General features: G+C 38.7%; 1 protein-coding gene across 1 annotated transcript in view; it reads left to right on the top strand.

The window, feature by feature from the left end:
- LOC139465021 (uncharacterized) overlaps positions 1-12,453 on the top strand; it is a 35,389-nt gene extending 22,936 nt beyond the window's left edge. The window contains exons 14-23 of the mRNA XM_071246693.1: positions 52-318; positions 1,148-1,195; positions 1,435-1,613; positions 2,918-3,110; positions 4,103-4,222; positions 5,059-5,213; positions 5,752-5,880; positions 7,466-7,580; positions 10,089-10,182; positions 12,318-12,453. Coding sequence (XP_071102794.1) covers positions 52-318; positions 1,148-1,195; positions 1,435-1,613; positions 2,918-3,110; positions 4,103-4,222; positions 5,059-5,213; positions 5,752-5,880; positions 7,466-7,580; positions 10,089-10,182; positions 12,318-12,453 — 1,436 coding nt within the window. The remainder of the gene's footprint in view (positions 1-51; positions 319-1,147; positions 1,196-1,434; positions 1,614-2,917; positions 3,111-4,102; positions 4,223-5,058; positions 5,214-5,751; positions 5,881-7,465; positions 7,581-10,088; positions 10,183-12,317) is intronic.
- Positions 12,454-15,728: the final 3,275 nt, after the last annotated feature.

Below are 15,728 nucleotides of genomic sequence, written 5' to 3'. Positions count from 1 at the left end.
AACCAGACAAAATTATTCCTCCCTTCATTAAATATTACAATTCATTTCTAGTCTTCGGCCTTGAGAATGTGAAAACAGAGAGGGTGAGGGACACAACGGTGCGTGTTACCTGGGACCACGCCCCAAGCTGTTACGAGAGGACCGCCATCTTGGTCAGCTACGAGTGGGACTCGGGAGCGTCTGATCCTGTGCAGGTCTGCAAAGACGCTAAATCTCACGACATCGTAGGCCTTGAGCCCGGCACCAAATACAGAGTCTCTGTAACAGCAGAGTATGGAGACATTAAGAGTGTACCAAAATCATCATATTTCACCACATGTAAGTTCTATTCTGATTTCGGTCTAAATGTTTCAACACACACCTAACAATGATTCTAGTGTAGTTTTAAGCAAGGGAACACGAAACATTCGTTACATTCCTGGACAAAGCCCAAACATTGTGAACAATGTCAAACAGTATGTAAATAACCTCTGAACCTGGAACTCATTAAATGAAAACGTCTCGCATGAAACATGACATATTTCGCAGCCCATCATTGTTTATTCTCCTGCAGTGTTTTCTTGTACGCTAAAGAACTGCCACTTCTTGTTTTTTTCTTATATGATATATCAACATCTTGTACAACCTCTTCAAGGATAATGATAAGATTACAAGCTTTAAAAATATTTACCCGTATTTTAATAATGATGACTGTCAATATAATCCGACCTCGGTAATGTCGGACAAGTCCATTTTATGCACAAGTGGGTACTTTCCGTATATTTTCACAATCCTCACGGCGGTTACCTGTAACTTTTCTCCTACTAACGATTTTCATTTCTCTCCCCTTTTTTGGTGAATCGTTCGGCCATCACGTTTATCCGCGTTGCTCCGCAAAAATAACGTCGTCCAATATACGACGTCTTCGTGTTGCAAGTGCATATTCGAATCTCCAGAAATGAATCATGATATAACAATGTATTATCGGGAAATAACCCACACTTCGTTCTCCATTGTTCTTTGCGATTTATCGCGTAGCTATGTTATATCATAAGAACGACTCTCTTCTTAAGTAGAATTCCGCAAGACATCGAAGGACTCCTATTACATATTGCGTTTTTACACAGTTACATCATGCCATTCAAATGTATGAATTGTGCACTTACAGCGGATCTGTCAGGCATTGGTGCGGGCGCTGTAGCAGGAATTGTTATAGGTATGTGTAGCTCTGGTTCTGTTCATGATTAAATTACTATTATAAAAAAAAAATCTCATGAAAGGCCAGAATAAGCTTACTTTCGAACTGAAAAGATCAACAGGCTATATTTTCGCAGCAGTGATGAGGAAAGACAACTCTTCCTTCAATTTCTGTGACAAAGACAAACACTGTTTTATTCCATATTTGGGATCGTGTACTTTCCTTGAGTAATGCCTCTGACAACATGTATTCCCCAGCGCTTCTCCTTATACTTGTTGTGCTGGGAGCTGTGTTCCTGCTGTGGAGGACCGGCAGGCTGGCGGTGCTCATCAAGCAACGTGAGAACAGACAAAGTCGACCTGAAGGAAACGTGACTGGGAGGATCACCAACAATCTTGGAACTTCAAACAATAGAGGAGGAGTTTTGTCCTATCAGGTAGAAGATACAGTGATGAGTGAAAACGTGATTAACACCATATTTAACTTTCATACAGCTTTAGAATGGCGGTCGATAATTAATGGAGTCGGGATCAGACAAAAACAGCGAATGAAGGTCAGACTAATGATCCATGTCATCTGGAAGACGACTCCACGTAATCGGTCTGGTTACAGAACCTGACCTCGGGCCCCTTTCTGCTTTATCACTGTAGAGGACAACGGACCAACCCTGCGAAAATCTGATAATGTAATTAAGAAGCTTTGCTAAAAGACCACAGACACACAATTCTGCGATATAGTACAGGTCATTATGGGCTGACGTCGCTGTTCGACTTGTCTGTCCCTGTGATCTAATGTATCCTTGGTAACAGTTTTCTGTCATCCAATCAAGATGGCGCATCCACGTCACTAATTGATAGGATAGTTTTTTTAAACTTTTTGGATGAACATTATTCCCTGGGAACAAATATGACAAAATGATTTATCATCCAAACTGGCTGCCACAGGAGATATCGCTTATTTGAGATCAAGCATTGCAGACCATTGTGATGTCATTGATTACCATCACTAATGGCTCTGCTACTGAAGCTGTTAGCAGCACTTTTTACACTTAAGACACTGCTTATATCTTTCTACAAACTGAAAAAGTTGGAAGAGAGATGTTGAATGATAAATAAAATCTCACCCTCGTGTCTTTTGATATCAAATATATCAACACTCGTTGATAAAAGTGGAAAAAAGTCTTCGGCAAGCCTCGGAGGTTTCCCACTTTTATCAACTAGTGTTGATATATTTGATATCAAAAGCCACTCGGATGAGATTCTCTATGTCAACTATTGCACAAATGTTAAAGCCAGTCGCATTGCACCGGTCCCCTGACGCACGTGATGCCCAAGGCTTCCTTTTTATTTCTGGCTGTCCTGGTATGCCTTGCTATAGGATTTGTTCCATGTAAAGCAGTGTGATTTGCTGATAAGTCAGTTTTAGGATATGTAATCTGTCAGTGGAATTTAGACAGAGGCCAGGAAGTCTAATTAAACCATGTTGCCAAGTTTATTGAGATCCCACATCATTCCGCAATGCACAGTTAAATATATCGGACAATAGGATGTGAGAAACTGATAAACACAGAGTAAGTTACATTCAGTATTGGTTTGACAGTGGGCATTGGTTCGCGTACCAGTTGTGTTTATATCCCTCAAATGAATGCACAAATTGTCACATGCTAGCACTGATGCTTAACTGAACATTAATTGCTCTTTCACCCATCGACTGATGGTTTGAAACTTATGTCCCTCACAGAACAATGCATACGACGACGAAGACATCTACCTCTACGGCGGCATGACGTTCGCCACGGCTCAGACATGGCACATATCCATGGAAGACTTAACCTTAATGGACAAGCTTCACACTGGAAGATTTGCACAAATATATAAAGCTTTTCACAAATCCGGAAAAACAGCGAGCGAAGTGGCAGCAAAGGTTATCAGAGGTAATCACAGTAGTGTCACACTTAGAGTTGGGTGATCTAAGTGATGATTTCGGCATGAACAACTCAAGTCCGTCTGAGGGTCCACAACTGTTTATTTAGGCAGCACGTCTGCTAAGTCTTGGGTACATTAATAGTAGGTTCAAAGGTGAATGTTAAAACAGTACAGTAATTATTGCTTTGGCATGGCGAATGTCCACCACCCAAATACGCCGCTGACTCATCTGCAGGTATGATTAGGAGACAAAGGTTTCCCACTGACCAATGCATCAGTAGTGGGGGAAGCAATCTGCATACTTAGTTGTGCAATAAAAGGTTTCTCACTGACCAGTGCAATCTGCACAATTAGTGGGGCAATCTGTCACCCCCTTACCCCTGATAGTCAACACGTCAAAGCATTGATTTAATATTGTTTTGTTGTGAATAATCTGTTTCACACCTACATGTAACTAAACATATCTCGCTCTGCATATTCTTAGTGTATGTCGTCATCTTCTTACTAAATTGAAAGTAAGGTTAGAGATACTACTTGTATAACGACAACTAATGTATTTTTACTTTACAGTCCATTATTTTTCTCAAATTCACCTCCTTCGAAAAATCGTTATTGTCGTTATTGTCAATATGTATATATAATGAAGGATGTGCTATTATAATGTTTCGGATAATTTATGCATCCTGGCTGAGATGTTCTCAGATCTTCATGCTAAGAAGTATCTCTCCGATTTATAGCTTTTATATTAATGACATTGCGGCGTTAAACAACAGCAAAATAGGAGAACTTCTTTAGACCAGACTTCATTAAATCAGAAATCCAGACCTCCAGATGACTCATACTGACAGAAAACGTGTATAGTAGGGAGATTATTACTCACAAACGATTCATCAATCAGGAAATTCATTAACCAGGACGGTTTAACCCACAATGGCACTGTCTGGTTTGACGGGATTTAACTGCTCATCTTCAATGGCTTTAATGATCGGTAACATTACAGACACACCAGGTGAAGAAAACAAGTTGCTGATGATGGCCAAGATCAACTTTGCTGCAACGCAGGTCGGAGAACATCGCAACGTGCTGAGATTTATTGGCGCTGTTGTCAACAACGATGCACGTGAGTGTTATTTGTACGCATGAATGTAGCTGGAAATATGCGTTTAAAGTTGGAAAAAACTTACACGAATGATTGCCATGGTGTGTTCATGTTCCCCTCGACTGAGCCACCTCGTGGACAGAGAACCTGCTGAAAGAGCGAAAGGTCGGTGATTCATTCCCTGGCCCGGTCCAACCCATCTTCCTGAGGTAAGTTAACTGACTTTAAAAGTCCAATTTCCACCCTTGCCGAACTGGGATGGAATTCCCGGACTCGATCTTAGCGCCACCAGTGGCTATTACGAGTTATAGTCCCTTTTAAGCCTCTCCCATGGACCAATCAGATTCCACTTCTCGTATCACTTGCATTTGCTTCAAACAAAATGGACTACAAGCAGAATTATACAGACATGCACGCGCGTCTAAAAAAACACGTAAGTGCAATAATCTTAAACGCTGCGATAAACCCCAATTCACCTTATAATCATATCCTTACGGCCAGTTGGTTTCCGAGGCAGACTTGGTCCCCAACCCCTCATGTTCAGACGTATCGCGCTACCTTATCGTTGTTCGTGATTGCTGGCAATCATGATATAGCTTGAATATCTTCCTACTGCGTGAAACGTTCACTCAATCATTGTATGAACAAGTTGTTGTCATCTGGAATATCAATAAAGCAGGATAACCCCTCCCTAGTCATTGTCCCTGGTCCTGGCTATCTGCTTTTTAATCTACCCTGTCTATTAACACGAGCTACATATCTTCTTTCGGTCGTCGCGAATGGCAACATTGCTGATGAAGCGTGAAACATCATTCACACGGTCACTCGATCACACGCTTCACCACTCACTCTTTCAGTCGGCCCAATGATGGTCTTAGAGTACTGTGAAAATGGTCAGCTGGACAAGTGGCTCAAGGAAAATCGGGACAAAGTGGACATTGACGTTCTGGAGAGAATTCAGATGTTTGCCTTGGGTGTTGCCAGAGGAATGGAATTTCTGGCCAATAAAGAGGTATGTGTTTCCTTCAGATGCTTTCCTACCCAGAGATTCTTGCTTAGAACCCAGCGTATCTGCCACATACCAGGCAGCTGCAGTGGTGAGGAATCGTTCCAACACAGATAATACTTCAAGTAATTAATTAGTTTTATCATAGACATTTATAACTATTCTGCACGTTTGGATAATCATAACTTAGCGCAAAGATCATGGCACATTTCGTTAGTTTACATGGGCTGTACACAACGGGCACGTATCAGATCCTTGGTCAACACAACAGCTTTTCGACTATTGTATCTGTAGGCCTGGTTGATATGGCAGAAAAACCCAAGGTGGTATTGGTGGGATTCATTTACCCCTTTGTTGATATCAACGAACTCTGGCTTGTTGCTGACAGACTGAAGGTCATAATCAGGGCGAGACAAGGATTCGGTCCAACGATCAACGAATTCTGGAAAGTCTTCGGAACGCAACTCTGCACAACAGGGACTCCAACCGCTATGTGTCACCCTTACCCCTTCCTAAAAAAAACCATGTATATTTTATTGTGTAGATTGTTCACCGAAAACTGGCTGCTCGGAACTGCATGGTAACATTTTTATACGAGGTGAAGATCAGTGGATTTGGGCCGAGCTGCATGGATGACACCAACGACGATGACAACACCAACAATCCAAAAGCGGTAAGCCGACTACCATACCAATACTTTGGATTCCATTTTCATATTTGATTAATACCAACATTAACATTGAAATCCCACGGGCACGGAATTGGAATGAAACAAGATTAAATATCTTTGAAATGATGTTATTAACAATTTTATCACCAATGATAATATGGTCCTCTGAAGGAATGTGACTTTGTTCACTGTTGTGAAAATGCGAATGAAAATGAGAGTAAAGGATGAATCTTTGATTGGCATTCTAAAAATTGGTAAGTAAATAAAAAGATAACAGATGTTATCCATTAATCTTCAGCCTGCTGAATTGTTTTAGCACAAGGCGCTGTAAATAGGGTGAACGATTTTAAACAGTCGGTGCCTCATTAACATTGGCCAGTTGAAGATATATTTATTGGCAGATTGGCACATTTATTCCCGAAAGAAAACTACACATTACCATGTAAAAGTATCCTGATGTTTTCAGTCTTACCAAGGTTAAGTTAACAAAGCGAATAGAAAATGTGTAAACTTACTTGGTTTACGTTATTGAAAGTGGATTGCTTTTCAAATCGTTAAATTTGTGCAAATATATTTCAATAATCATATCTCCGCTATCTTGATTTTAACTAAGTATAAATTCGATTTTTTAATTGGCAAATAACAGCGCGATAGTAAACTAAGAACCCTTTCAGTAATCTTATTATCCAAACGTTCAACAGAAAAAAACCTCAATTTTCGAGGTCGTCAAGTTAGTTGCAGAAATCTAAGTGAGTGAGTGAGTGAGTTATGATTGAACGTCACATCGGCAATATTTCAGCCATATCGTGACGACAACTTGCAGAAATCTAACGTGTCACGTTAGAAAATTTGTAGGAAACAATTAATGACCATAAATATTCACCAATCCTAATTTCAAGTGTTTTGGTTGAATATTTGCTACATACGAAAATACAAATCCCGTGTCATGATGCAAGCAGACGTTTGAAAATCAAACATGGCGCGCTTCGTCCACTCTCGGGATAACATTTTGCTATTTTAATATCAACAAAATTTACATTGCCTTCCTCAGTATGCACTGGCGAATGTTGACGATCTTCTCAGTCGAAGAATGTTTCATTTGTCATTTGTCTAAGAAAATAACGATCATGAATTCTGAGAGCAATATTTCAGTAAGTGCAAAGGTCACCAGATGTGATGTCACAGGCAGGGGTAGTCTGCTGATAACCTTTAGTTCCAAAACACCGTGGATGTGATCGTGGATGATGACGTGTATTTGAACAAAGAACTGAAACCTGACATGGACGTGGATGTGGATATAATTGTGGACGTTGTTGTTGACGTGGAAGTGGATAATTACGTCTCATAGAACATGGAACTGAAAGTGGACGTAGAAATGGATGAGAATGAGGATGCGGACGTGTGGATGTAGACGAGGGAGAGAATGAGGACAAGGACGAAAATTTGGATGTTGATGAAGTTGACTATGTGGGATTTTCACCGTGTTGTCACAATAATTCTTCACGTTTGTCACAAATTAATATTAATATTAATAGCTTCAAAAACAAGGCATGCTTACACTTCTCATTAAAACGAACTGCTGTTTCAGGATCGAATCCCTGTGAAGTGGACGGCTCCAGAGTGTCTTCAGTCTCTGAAGGAAGCCAACGAGAAGAGTGACATCTGGTCCTTTGGCATCACTATGTGGGAGATACTTAGCATGGGTAGGTATATCAAATAATATTGCAATACTGTTGGGAACTGTAAGCTGCTATGATCTCATGAAACCGTTTCTCGTGACAGTTGCAATATAGATCTTCATCTCAAGTATCAAAGATAAGAAATCATCATAACAGATATTATTTTGCCAGCAAGAAAACAAAATTATATAGTGTTCGAGGAGAAATGGCCAACTCAACTTTTACCTGTAATCAATAATGTATGTTACTGTATCTGTTTTTCTTGATCATGACTTTGTTTGAAAAATGTGTTTGAATTGTATGTAAATATAAAACGTCTGTGTGTATATATGACACATGTATGTACCTAATCAAATGAATAAATAAAGTTGACAAAAATAATTCTATACATGAAGTTCCATGGATCATTGAAGATCAAGCAGATAAGGTTTGGGTCGGAGAAATAGAATTAAATTAAATTATACCTTACGAACTATCAATTATTAATGATTCTGTTATGGAACCATTTTGTAATGTTCTTGACAAAGAAAGAAAAGATATTTATGTACCCAAGAAATACTTTTCTAATATACAACTCAACGACTAAACTCCACAGAACAGTGAAGATCCAGGGTAGAAGAGGTCTTTAGCAGCCCATGCTTGCTGTAAAAGGCGACTGTGTTTGTAAGAGGCAACTAACGGTATCGGGCGGTCAGGCTCGCTGACTTGGTTGATGCATGTCATCGTATTCCAATTGCGTGGATCGATGCTCATTGTGTCTATCACTGGATTGTCTAGAAAACTATGATACAAAAGAGAAGGTACATCTAAATGCATGTAAAAGATTTTTAGGGGTAAATTCCAACACGCCAAATGTTACAGTTTATGGGGAATGTGGGAGAAGCCCAATCTATATATTTAGTCAAATAAAAGTAATAAAACATTGGATAAAATGCCAAGCACCAGATTCTTAAAGAAATGCTATATCATGATGATGCGTTACGATAGTAGAGGTAATAACAACTGGGTCTCGGGTGTCAAAAAGATTCTGCAATCTTGCGGGTGTAATTACACTACGCGAGAACAAATGTAACAGTACCAGACATTTCATACATAATTTAAGACAAAGGCTAAAAGATATGTACTTTCAAAAGTGGTACTCTTCAGTTCAATCATTACTCGTGTTTTAAATATTTCATTCTTACCGAAAAATATCTTTTGGACATAAATGTTAAGAAGTTCCTAACAGCACTACTTCGTTTCAGATGTATTTCCCATGACCTTCTAGCAGACAAATGTAGATATTAAGCGATATAAAGAGAAAACAGATTGTGCAAATATTGTACTTGTCATGATATAGAAGATGAATACCATTTTGGGGGGTCTGTCCATTGTATGCAAATATCAGAAAAAATACATACATACATATTTTTATCTGAAACCTGGAATAGACAAATTTCATATCCTCATGTCATCTCAAAATCAAACAGTCACAAAATATCTTGCAATCTATACATACCATGCAATGCTCCTTTGCATTATAGATGATATTTAGTTACGATATATGTAATTCCTCTTGCACCCATTGCTACTATATGTATATATGTACTATAGGCCTATGTTCTTTTCAATACTGAAATAATGATTGATTGATTGATTGAAAAATAGGCTTGACCATTTAGATCCGAGGTTTACTCGTTGAAATGGTCATTATGTTGATGAGGGTAGCTGGTCTTTAGTTGGTTGGTTTGCTGTTTAACGCCGCACTCAGCATGATTCCAGCTATATGACGGCGGTCTGTAAATAATCGGGTCTGGACAAGACAATCCAGTGATTAATATCATAAGCATCGATCCACGCAATTGGGATCGATGACGTGTATCAACCAAGTAAGCAAGCCTGACCACCCGATCCTGTTAGTCGCCTCTTACGACAAGCATAGTCGCCTTTTACGACAAGCATGGGTTACTGAAGATCTATTCTACCCCGGGTCTTCACGGGGACTATTCTTTAGGTACTTGTGGCATAACGAAAGGATGAAATGGACGACAGCGTTTTTATTAACATACTTTTAGGTTTCACATAATGAACTTCATGCACTGATGTCAAATGCACACGTGGGAGAGAATGTGCTTACTAAAATGCAAACACACCTATCAATAAAATGATTTGTGTATAGTTAGAATTTATTCATTTATTTATTTGTTGTTTAACGCCGCACTCAGCAATATTCAAGCTATATGACGGCGGTCTGTAAATTATCGAATCTGGACCCGACAATCCAGTGATTGACATCATGAACATCGGGATACGCAACTGGGATACGATGACATGAACTAACCAAGTCAGCTAGCCTGACCACTCGGTCCCGTCAGTCGCCTCTTGCGACAAGCATGGGTTGCTAAAGATCTATTCTACTCCGGATCATCACGGGTGTGTATGGTTAGAAACGACCTTTGTTTGCGCGACGTTTGATGAGTTATTTACGATTCGACAATACTATACGTGATACATCGATGTTTTTGTGGTTTAAATAATGTTTATCAATATCAGGTCAGACGCCATATCCTGACATTCGAAGCAGAGATCTACCTGCCCAAATCAGGAACGGTCACAGACTCCCCAGACCTGAGTATGCTGAAGACATGTAAGTGATTGATGACAACACTTGCAGGAATGAGTTAGAGTAAATATGTGTTTAAGGACTTGAGTTAAGTTTTTCGCCGCTTTAAACAGTATTTCAGTTATATCGCGACTTGTGACCTTTATATGGGAGAACGCCAAAAGTGATGCAAGTCTTCACACCTGCGTCCCAGCTATTTACGAAATGATATACTCCCAAATGCCTCTCAAAGAAGTTAAATCTCGACAAAGACCGCCCCCGTGGTGATGTGGATATAAGCATCTGTCCGAAGAGTGGAATATCGGTGGTTCGATGCTCCTGAAGATGCATACCAAAAGACGTTTAAAGATAGATGTAACCTTGCCTGGCGCTTTGCATAATTAATGGGATAAAATAAGTGTCACCGGGAGGTAAACCCCAGATCGTTGTGGTCCAGCTCGGAGGGAGCATCCCTCCTCTCCTCATGATCAGTCGCACGACTGAAGATCTTTGACTTTGTGTTTTCTTGGGCAAACGCTTGAGAGTTTGTTGTCTGTAGACTTCATTCTCCAACAGATTAATCTTATACTCTCATCATGTGTTGATTGTATATATTCTATCTCCCATGCGACTACAAGCATATTCACAAGTTGAACGTGTTTCGTAATTTTGATGTTCACGCATTAGCGGGAATTCTCATATAGTTATAGTTAATGTTGCCATCCTACTAATTGTACATATCTGGCTGTAACTTTTTAATGGTACGCGTGGGTAATACTGGGTATTCATCCCTTTATTTGTTTTTGTATTGGTTTTGTAGTTAGTTTACATTTCGTGTTTCCCTACTGAAGAAAGCACATTTCTGTTCGCTTGAGGGGCTAGACGGCATTCACGGACAGCTAGCGGTTATTGCTTTCTCCGAGGCCAGTCAAGCTTAAATAGCTCAGTGCTACTAAGTGAATTTATCCCAAGGGATCGTAAGACCATGACGGGTTGCTCAGTTACTGAGTGATCGGTCGAACTTAATTTCGACAGCAGGTGGTCACTTGGCAGTTTGGATCTTATACTCACTTACCCCTGGCGTGACTGCAAAACTTACAATCTAGGTTATCATATTTGAATTATGTACCCCTTTTTTATCTTGCTTTCCGTGAATAACTAATTTTTACTTTTCAGGATAATCTAGCTTAAGTCAAGTACCTTTTTAATGTTGGAAGTAAAGTACCTGTAGGTCAAGTACTTGCATACTCTGGAAGTCAAGTATTTCGTTTTTCGTCCAAGAGACGTTTTTAGGGATAGGCCCACGGTGCCCATTTGTCCAAATTTAGTCAAGCTTAGGTTGTCAACTCATTAGGAAGTGCACAGCAAAATTAACTCCCGGGTGATCATTGGTCTCACACTTAATCTGGTGTCTATGTGTCTGGCTGATTGTCTGGTCAGAGTGTTGTTTTACCCATTTTTTGTAATAGCTGGTACACGGCTGCTTAGTTAACGTGAAGATCCGGGGTAGAATAGGTCTTCAGCAGCCCATACTTGCCATTAAGGCGACTATGCTTGTCGTAAAAGGCGACTTACAGGATCGGGTGGTCAGGCTGGCTGACTTGGTTGATACACGTCATCGATCCAAATTGCCTGGATCGATGCTCATGATGTCAATCACTGGATTGTCTTGTCCAGAGTCGATTATTTTACAGACTGCCGTCATATAGCTGATATATTGCTGATCGCGGCGTTAAACAACAAACAAACAAACAAAGCTTAGTTAACGAGCTTGCATATCCCTTCATCGTTAATGTATTAGAGATCTTTGCCTGTGACAAAGGACGTTAAGTCACTTTATATTGTCTCATGTTAATTATATCTAGCTGTTAATGTTTACTACATTGTATATCATTTCTTTATTCACATTAATTAACACCCTTATCCCAGGCATTCAGCTCCCTGACAATTAGAAATAATAAAACTGTGAACATTTACTACATTTGGAATGTCCATTCTAAGAATTGCTTAAACCCACTTTGATCTACTCGGCCATATTTTTCTTTATTGATCAAAGTAAAAAAAGACTTGACAAAATACACTAACCGTCATCTAAGTATTAATTTTCTACTCCAAAGATATTTTAGTTATAAATAGTTTTATACACGGACCTGCCATATTGTGCATTTTTTGGTTTTCAGCCACTACAACATGATGGGCAGTTGTTGGGAGAAGAATCCTCAAGCGAGACCTACCTTTGTAAATATTGTGCAGAAACTGGAGGTGTCCTTCGGCCTAAGACCTACCTCTGAAGCTGCGTATTACTACTGCAAATAGCTGTCTTATCACCAAGTTTAGAACGTGATAGAAGTGTCTGTGTTTCAAGCACATAATAAGAAATGATCAGCACATAATGTATAGTAGCAGTCAGTAAGAGAACGTGATTTCAATGATGAGTTGTTGTTTTCATAGAGCTTTTATAACCTAAAGTATTTAGAAAATGTCAATAGTTTTGACTTTATGTATGTTCAAACATTTAAAAATCAATCAATGTACCTACGTAATGGTTTTTGGTATGTATTGTAGTCAGATCCAATTAGATTAATGTAATTGCATCCATCGAAGACAAGTGGTGACAATTGTCCTACCAGTAGGACGTCACTGTGACCTCCTTTCCAAGTATATATGCCACAATTTCGTTGTGACATCGAATAAATCAAAGTCCAACTAAATATTCTTAACATATAACTTCTATATAAGAAATTTACTTACACAAGAATGTTATGTGAATATTAGTTACTGCTTAATGCAACATTTATCTGATTGTGTTGTGTTTACGCCTTTTTGAATAGCATTCAGTCACAACATCATTTAAATTATGTCTGCGTGTCAGGTTAATGTGGGAGGAAAGCCCGTAGCAATGTCAAAAAACTACTTTGGCGAATAACAAATGCTTACAAGTCAAAAGCGAAAATCAGGATGAAAATGGTAATCAAACCAACAGTCATAGGATTCTGGCAACGCCAAAGGAACGCAACTCTTCACATGGTTGGGAGGGTGGGGTTGAAATGTGTAATGGTCGATTATAAAGTGTATGTGCCTGTTTTCCTGCTTTATTTTTTGCTTGCGGCGAATATGTGACATGGATAAGTATTAGCCATCAAAACGCACAATTAATAACTTGTGGGTATATTTGCAGTCGTTCAGCAAGGTTTTTTATATTTAAGATGAAACATAAAAAAAACGAGCTCTGTGATTAGGACAGTTGCTGATATGGTCCGAGATGGCTGATTTACTGTCAGATTTAATGGTGGAGGTTTTGTGCTCTTTCATTCTGGTTTTGAAGCCCAACAAACAGAATCCAAACCAGTGTCTACCGGAAGCCCACCCTAACCGACCAGTATATCCACTTCAACTCCAACCACCACCTTAGAACCAAGACTGGCATCATCTCCACCCTCACCAAACGAGCCATCAATCATCAAAGATTTATGAACTCATCAAGCAATAATAACTTATCCTGTTTAATTGGCTTCATGTCCCTATTGGCTTGCACCTATGCGTTCTCTGTCCATCGTGTTGTGACAGTATTATCCCCTTGGTGTCAACACCTACCTATGTTATCCCACTCATATATGCAAATGTTGTTGCTTTTAATCCTCTACTGTTAATCCTCCACCTACTATATATATTCTGTACTATGTTCCTCATTCAGTCTTGCTTGACAACGAAACGTCGCTTTTTACAGTATTAAAGAAGTTGTAATCCATAAAATTGTGTTTACCTTGTCAAAAGATTTCCAGCGTAATAATGAAGTACTGAAGTACAATTTGGGTATCAAGTTGTTCACCGGATATAGGAATTTATCCATGAAAAGAGTATGTTTCTGTTTACTTTCAAACCCTTTTCTAGGTTTTACTTGAGATTAATTTTAATTGATGCTGGATGTTGTGCTCATTATTATAATTTGTACTTTAAAAATAAAGATGTAGCATCACGAACTCAATCTTTTATCTTGAGACAGAAATAAGTCTCTGTAAATGGTTGCAAATGGTGGATCTCACTTATGTTTGAATAATGCGTTTGTAATTTGAGGCTTGCAACATTTTTTTGCATTTTTAATAATTGTTTTTATATCGCTGAGAAATATACACCAAAACACCGAAGTTTTGATTTACATCATATATTGCAACGATAGAACATAGAAATGTTAACTCCAAACTATTTACATAGTTGCTATAAGTAAAGTGTACATTCAGAATAACCTGCCAAAATAAAACCCGCATTTGTATGTTACCATCAGTAACGATATTATCGATATTGTTGTCTAGACCTTCAGTTGTTACAGTTTGATCCCTCTTGCAAATCGATCGCCGAATGTCCCATAATTAAAGACCCCAGTCAGACTAGTTTTGAGTCCCAAGTACGAAAGCCTATTGGTCCTACTTTCGAAGCATATTCATTTTTGTTAAATCGTCCTTTCTCGCTATTCCAATCATGTTTTCTGGAAATTTCGATTTCGACGAGAAAATAATTGAAATAACAAGAAAATAATTGAAATAAATGATGAAATAATGATTTAAAATAAACAAATTTATCCTTACAATGTGGCAATTGGGCTTTCGTATTAAATAATGATTAGTATCAGTTATAATAGCAATATTTACTTAATGAATGAAAAATAGAAGTCCACTGTTGGATGTAACCATGTAACAATAGTTTGTCTTAGTGTCATTAAATAGGGAATATTTCATGAGTTTGGAACGGATAAAAGATCGATTTAAATGAAGGGTTGTCTGATCCCCCCCCCCCCCCCAAAAAAAAAAAAAAAAAAATTACCTTCAGCCATCTATCTGGTAAAAATGTTAAATGGCTACTGAAAATTCCCAAGAACTTTTATAGGAAAGCCAGCCAAGAATAGTTCAGGGTTTCTACGCGGTTTATATTTGTGGCTAAAGTGGATACAGTTTGCAATTGTCTGGACCTTAAAGCATTTAAACACATTCTCCAGTGACCATTTCTGAATTTTAGTGAGACATAATTGTAGCTGTCTCTAAATGTGTGCATATGTTAAGCACGACAAGATATATCAAAATCATTCACGAAAAGCGACCGAAATCTTTGAAAGACTATTGATTTTAATACGAAATAAAGTGACAATACAAAATACTGCCTTGCGGGGCACCCTGATCCTGATTATAATGGTCAGACAGCATTGAACCATCGCGGACTTGAAATTGTCTGCCTGTTAAAAACTGTGATATAAAATGTGTCAAGCGGCCTCTCAGACCAAAAACGTGTAAATCCTTAAAAATGTCATGCTTCAAGGTAGTGTCATAAGCTTTCTCGTGATCGAAAAATATTAACTCTGCATGTTGTCTGTTGACAATAACATTTTTTCACAAAAGATTCTAATCGTACTTAATGATCAATAGTACTTCGATTTCTTTCTGAAACCACATTGAATATTTATCATTAAATTATTGGTTTCTAAGTACCAAACTAATCTTCAAGATGGTTCAAGATACAGGGAGGTAATTTGAGGGATCTACAATGGCATTATGCCACGAAGGAGGACAATTCCAGGAAATTTGAGCTTTCATTGTGGTAGA

Source organism: Haliotis cracherodii, unplaced genomic scaffold (assembly GCF_022045235.1).
Source record: "Haliotis cracherodii isolate W230 unplaced genomic scaffold, xgHalCrac1.p SCAF_17, whole genome shotgun sequence".
In the NCBI taxonomy this organism is placed as follows: Eukaryota; Metazoa; Mollusca; class Gastropoda; order Lepetellida; family Haliotidae; genus Haliotis; species Haliotis cracherodii.
Note: the sequence above shows the minus strand (reverse complement) of the source record. Positions and strands in the feature narration are given on the sequence as shown.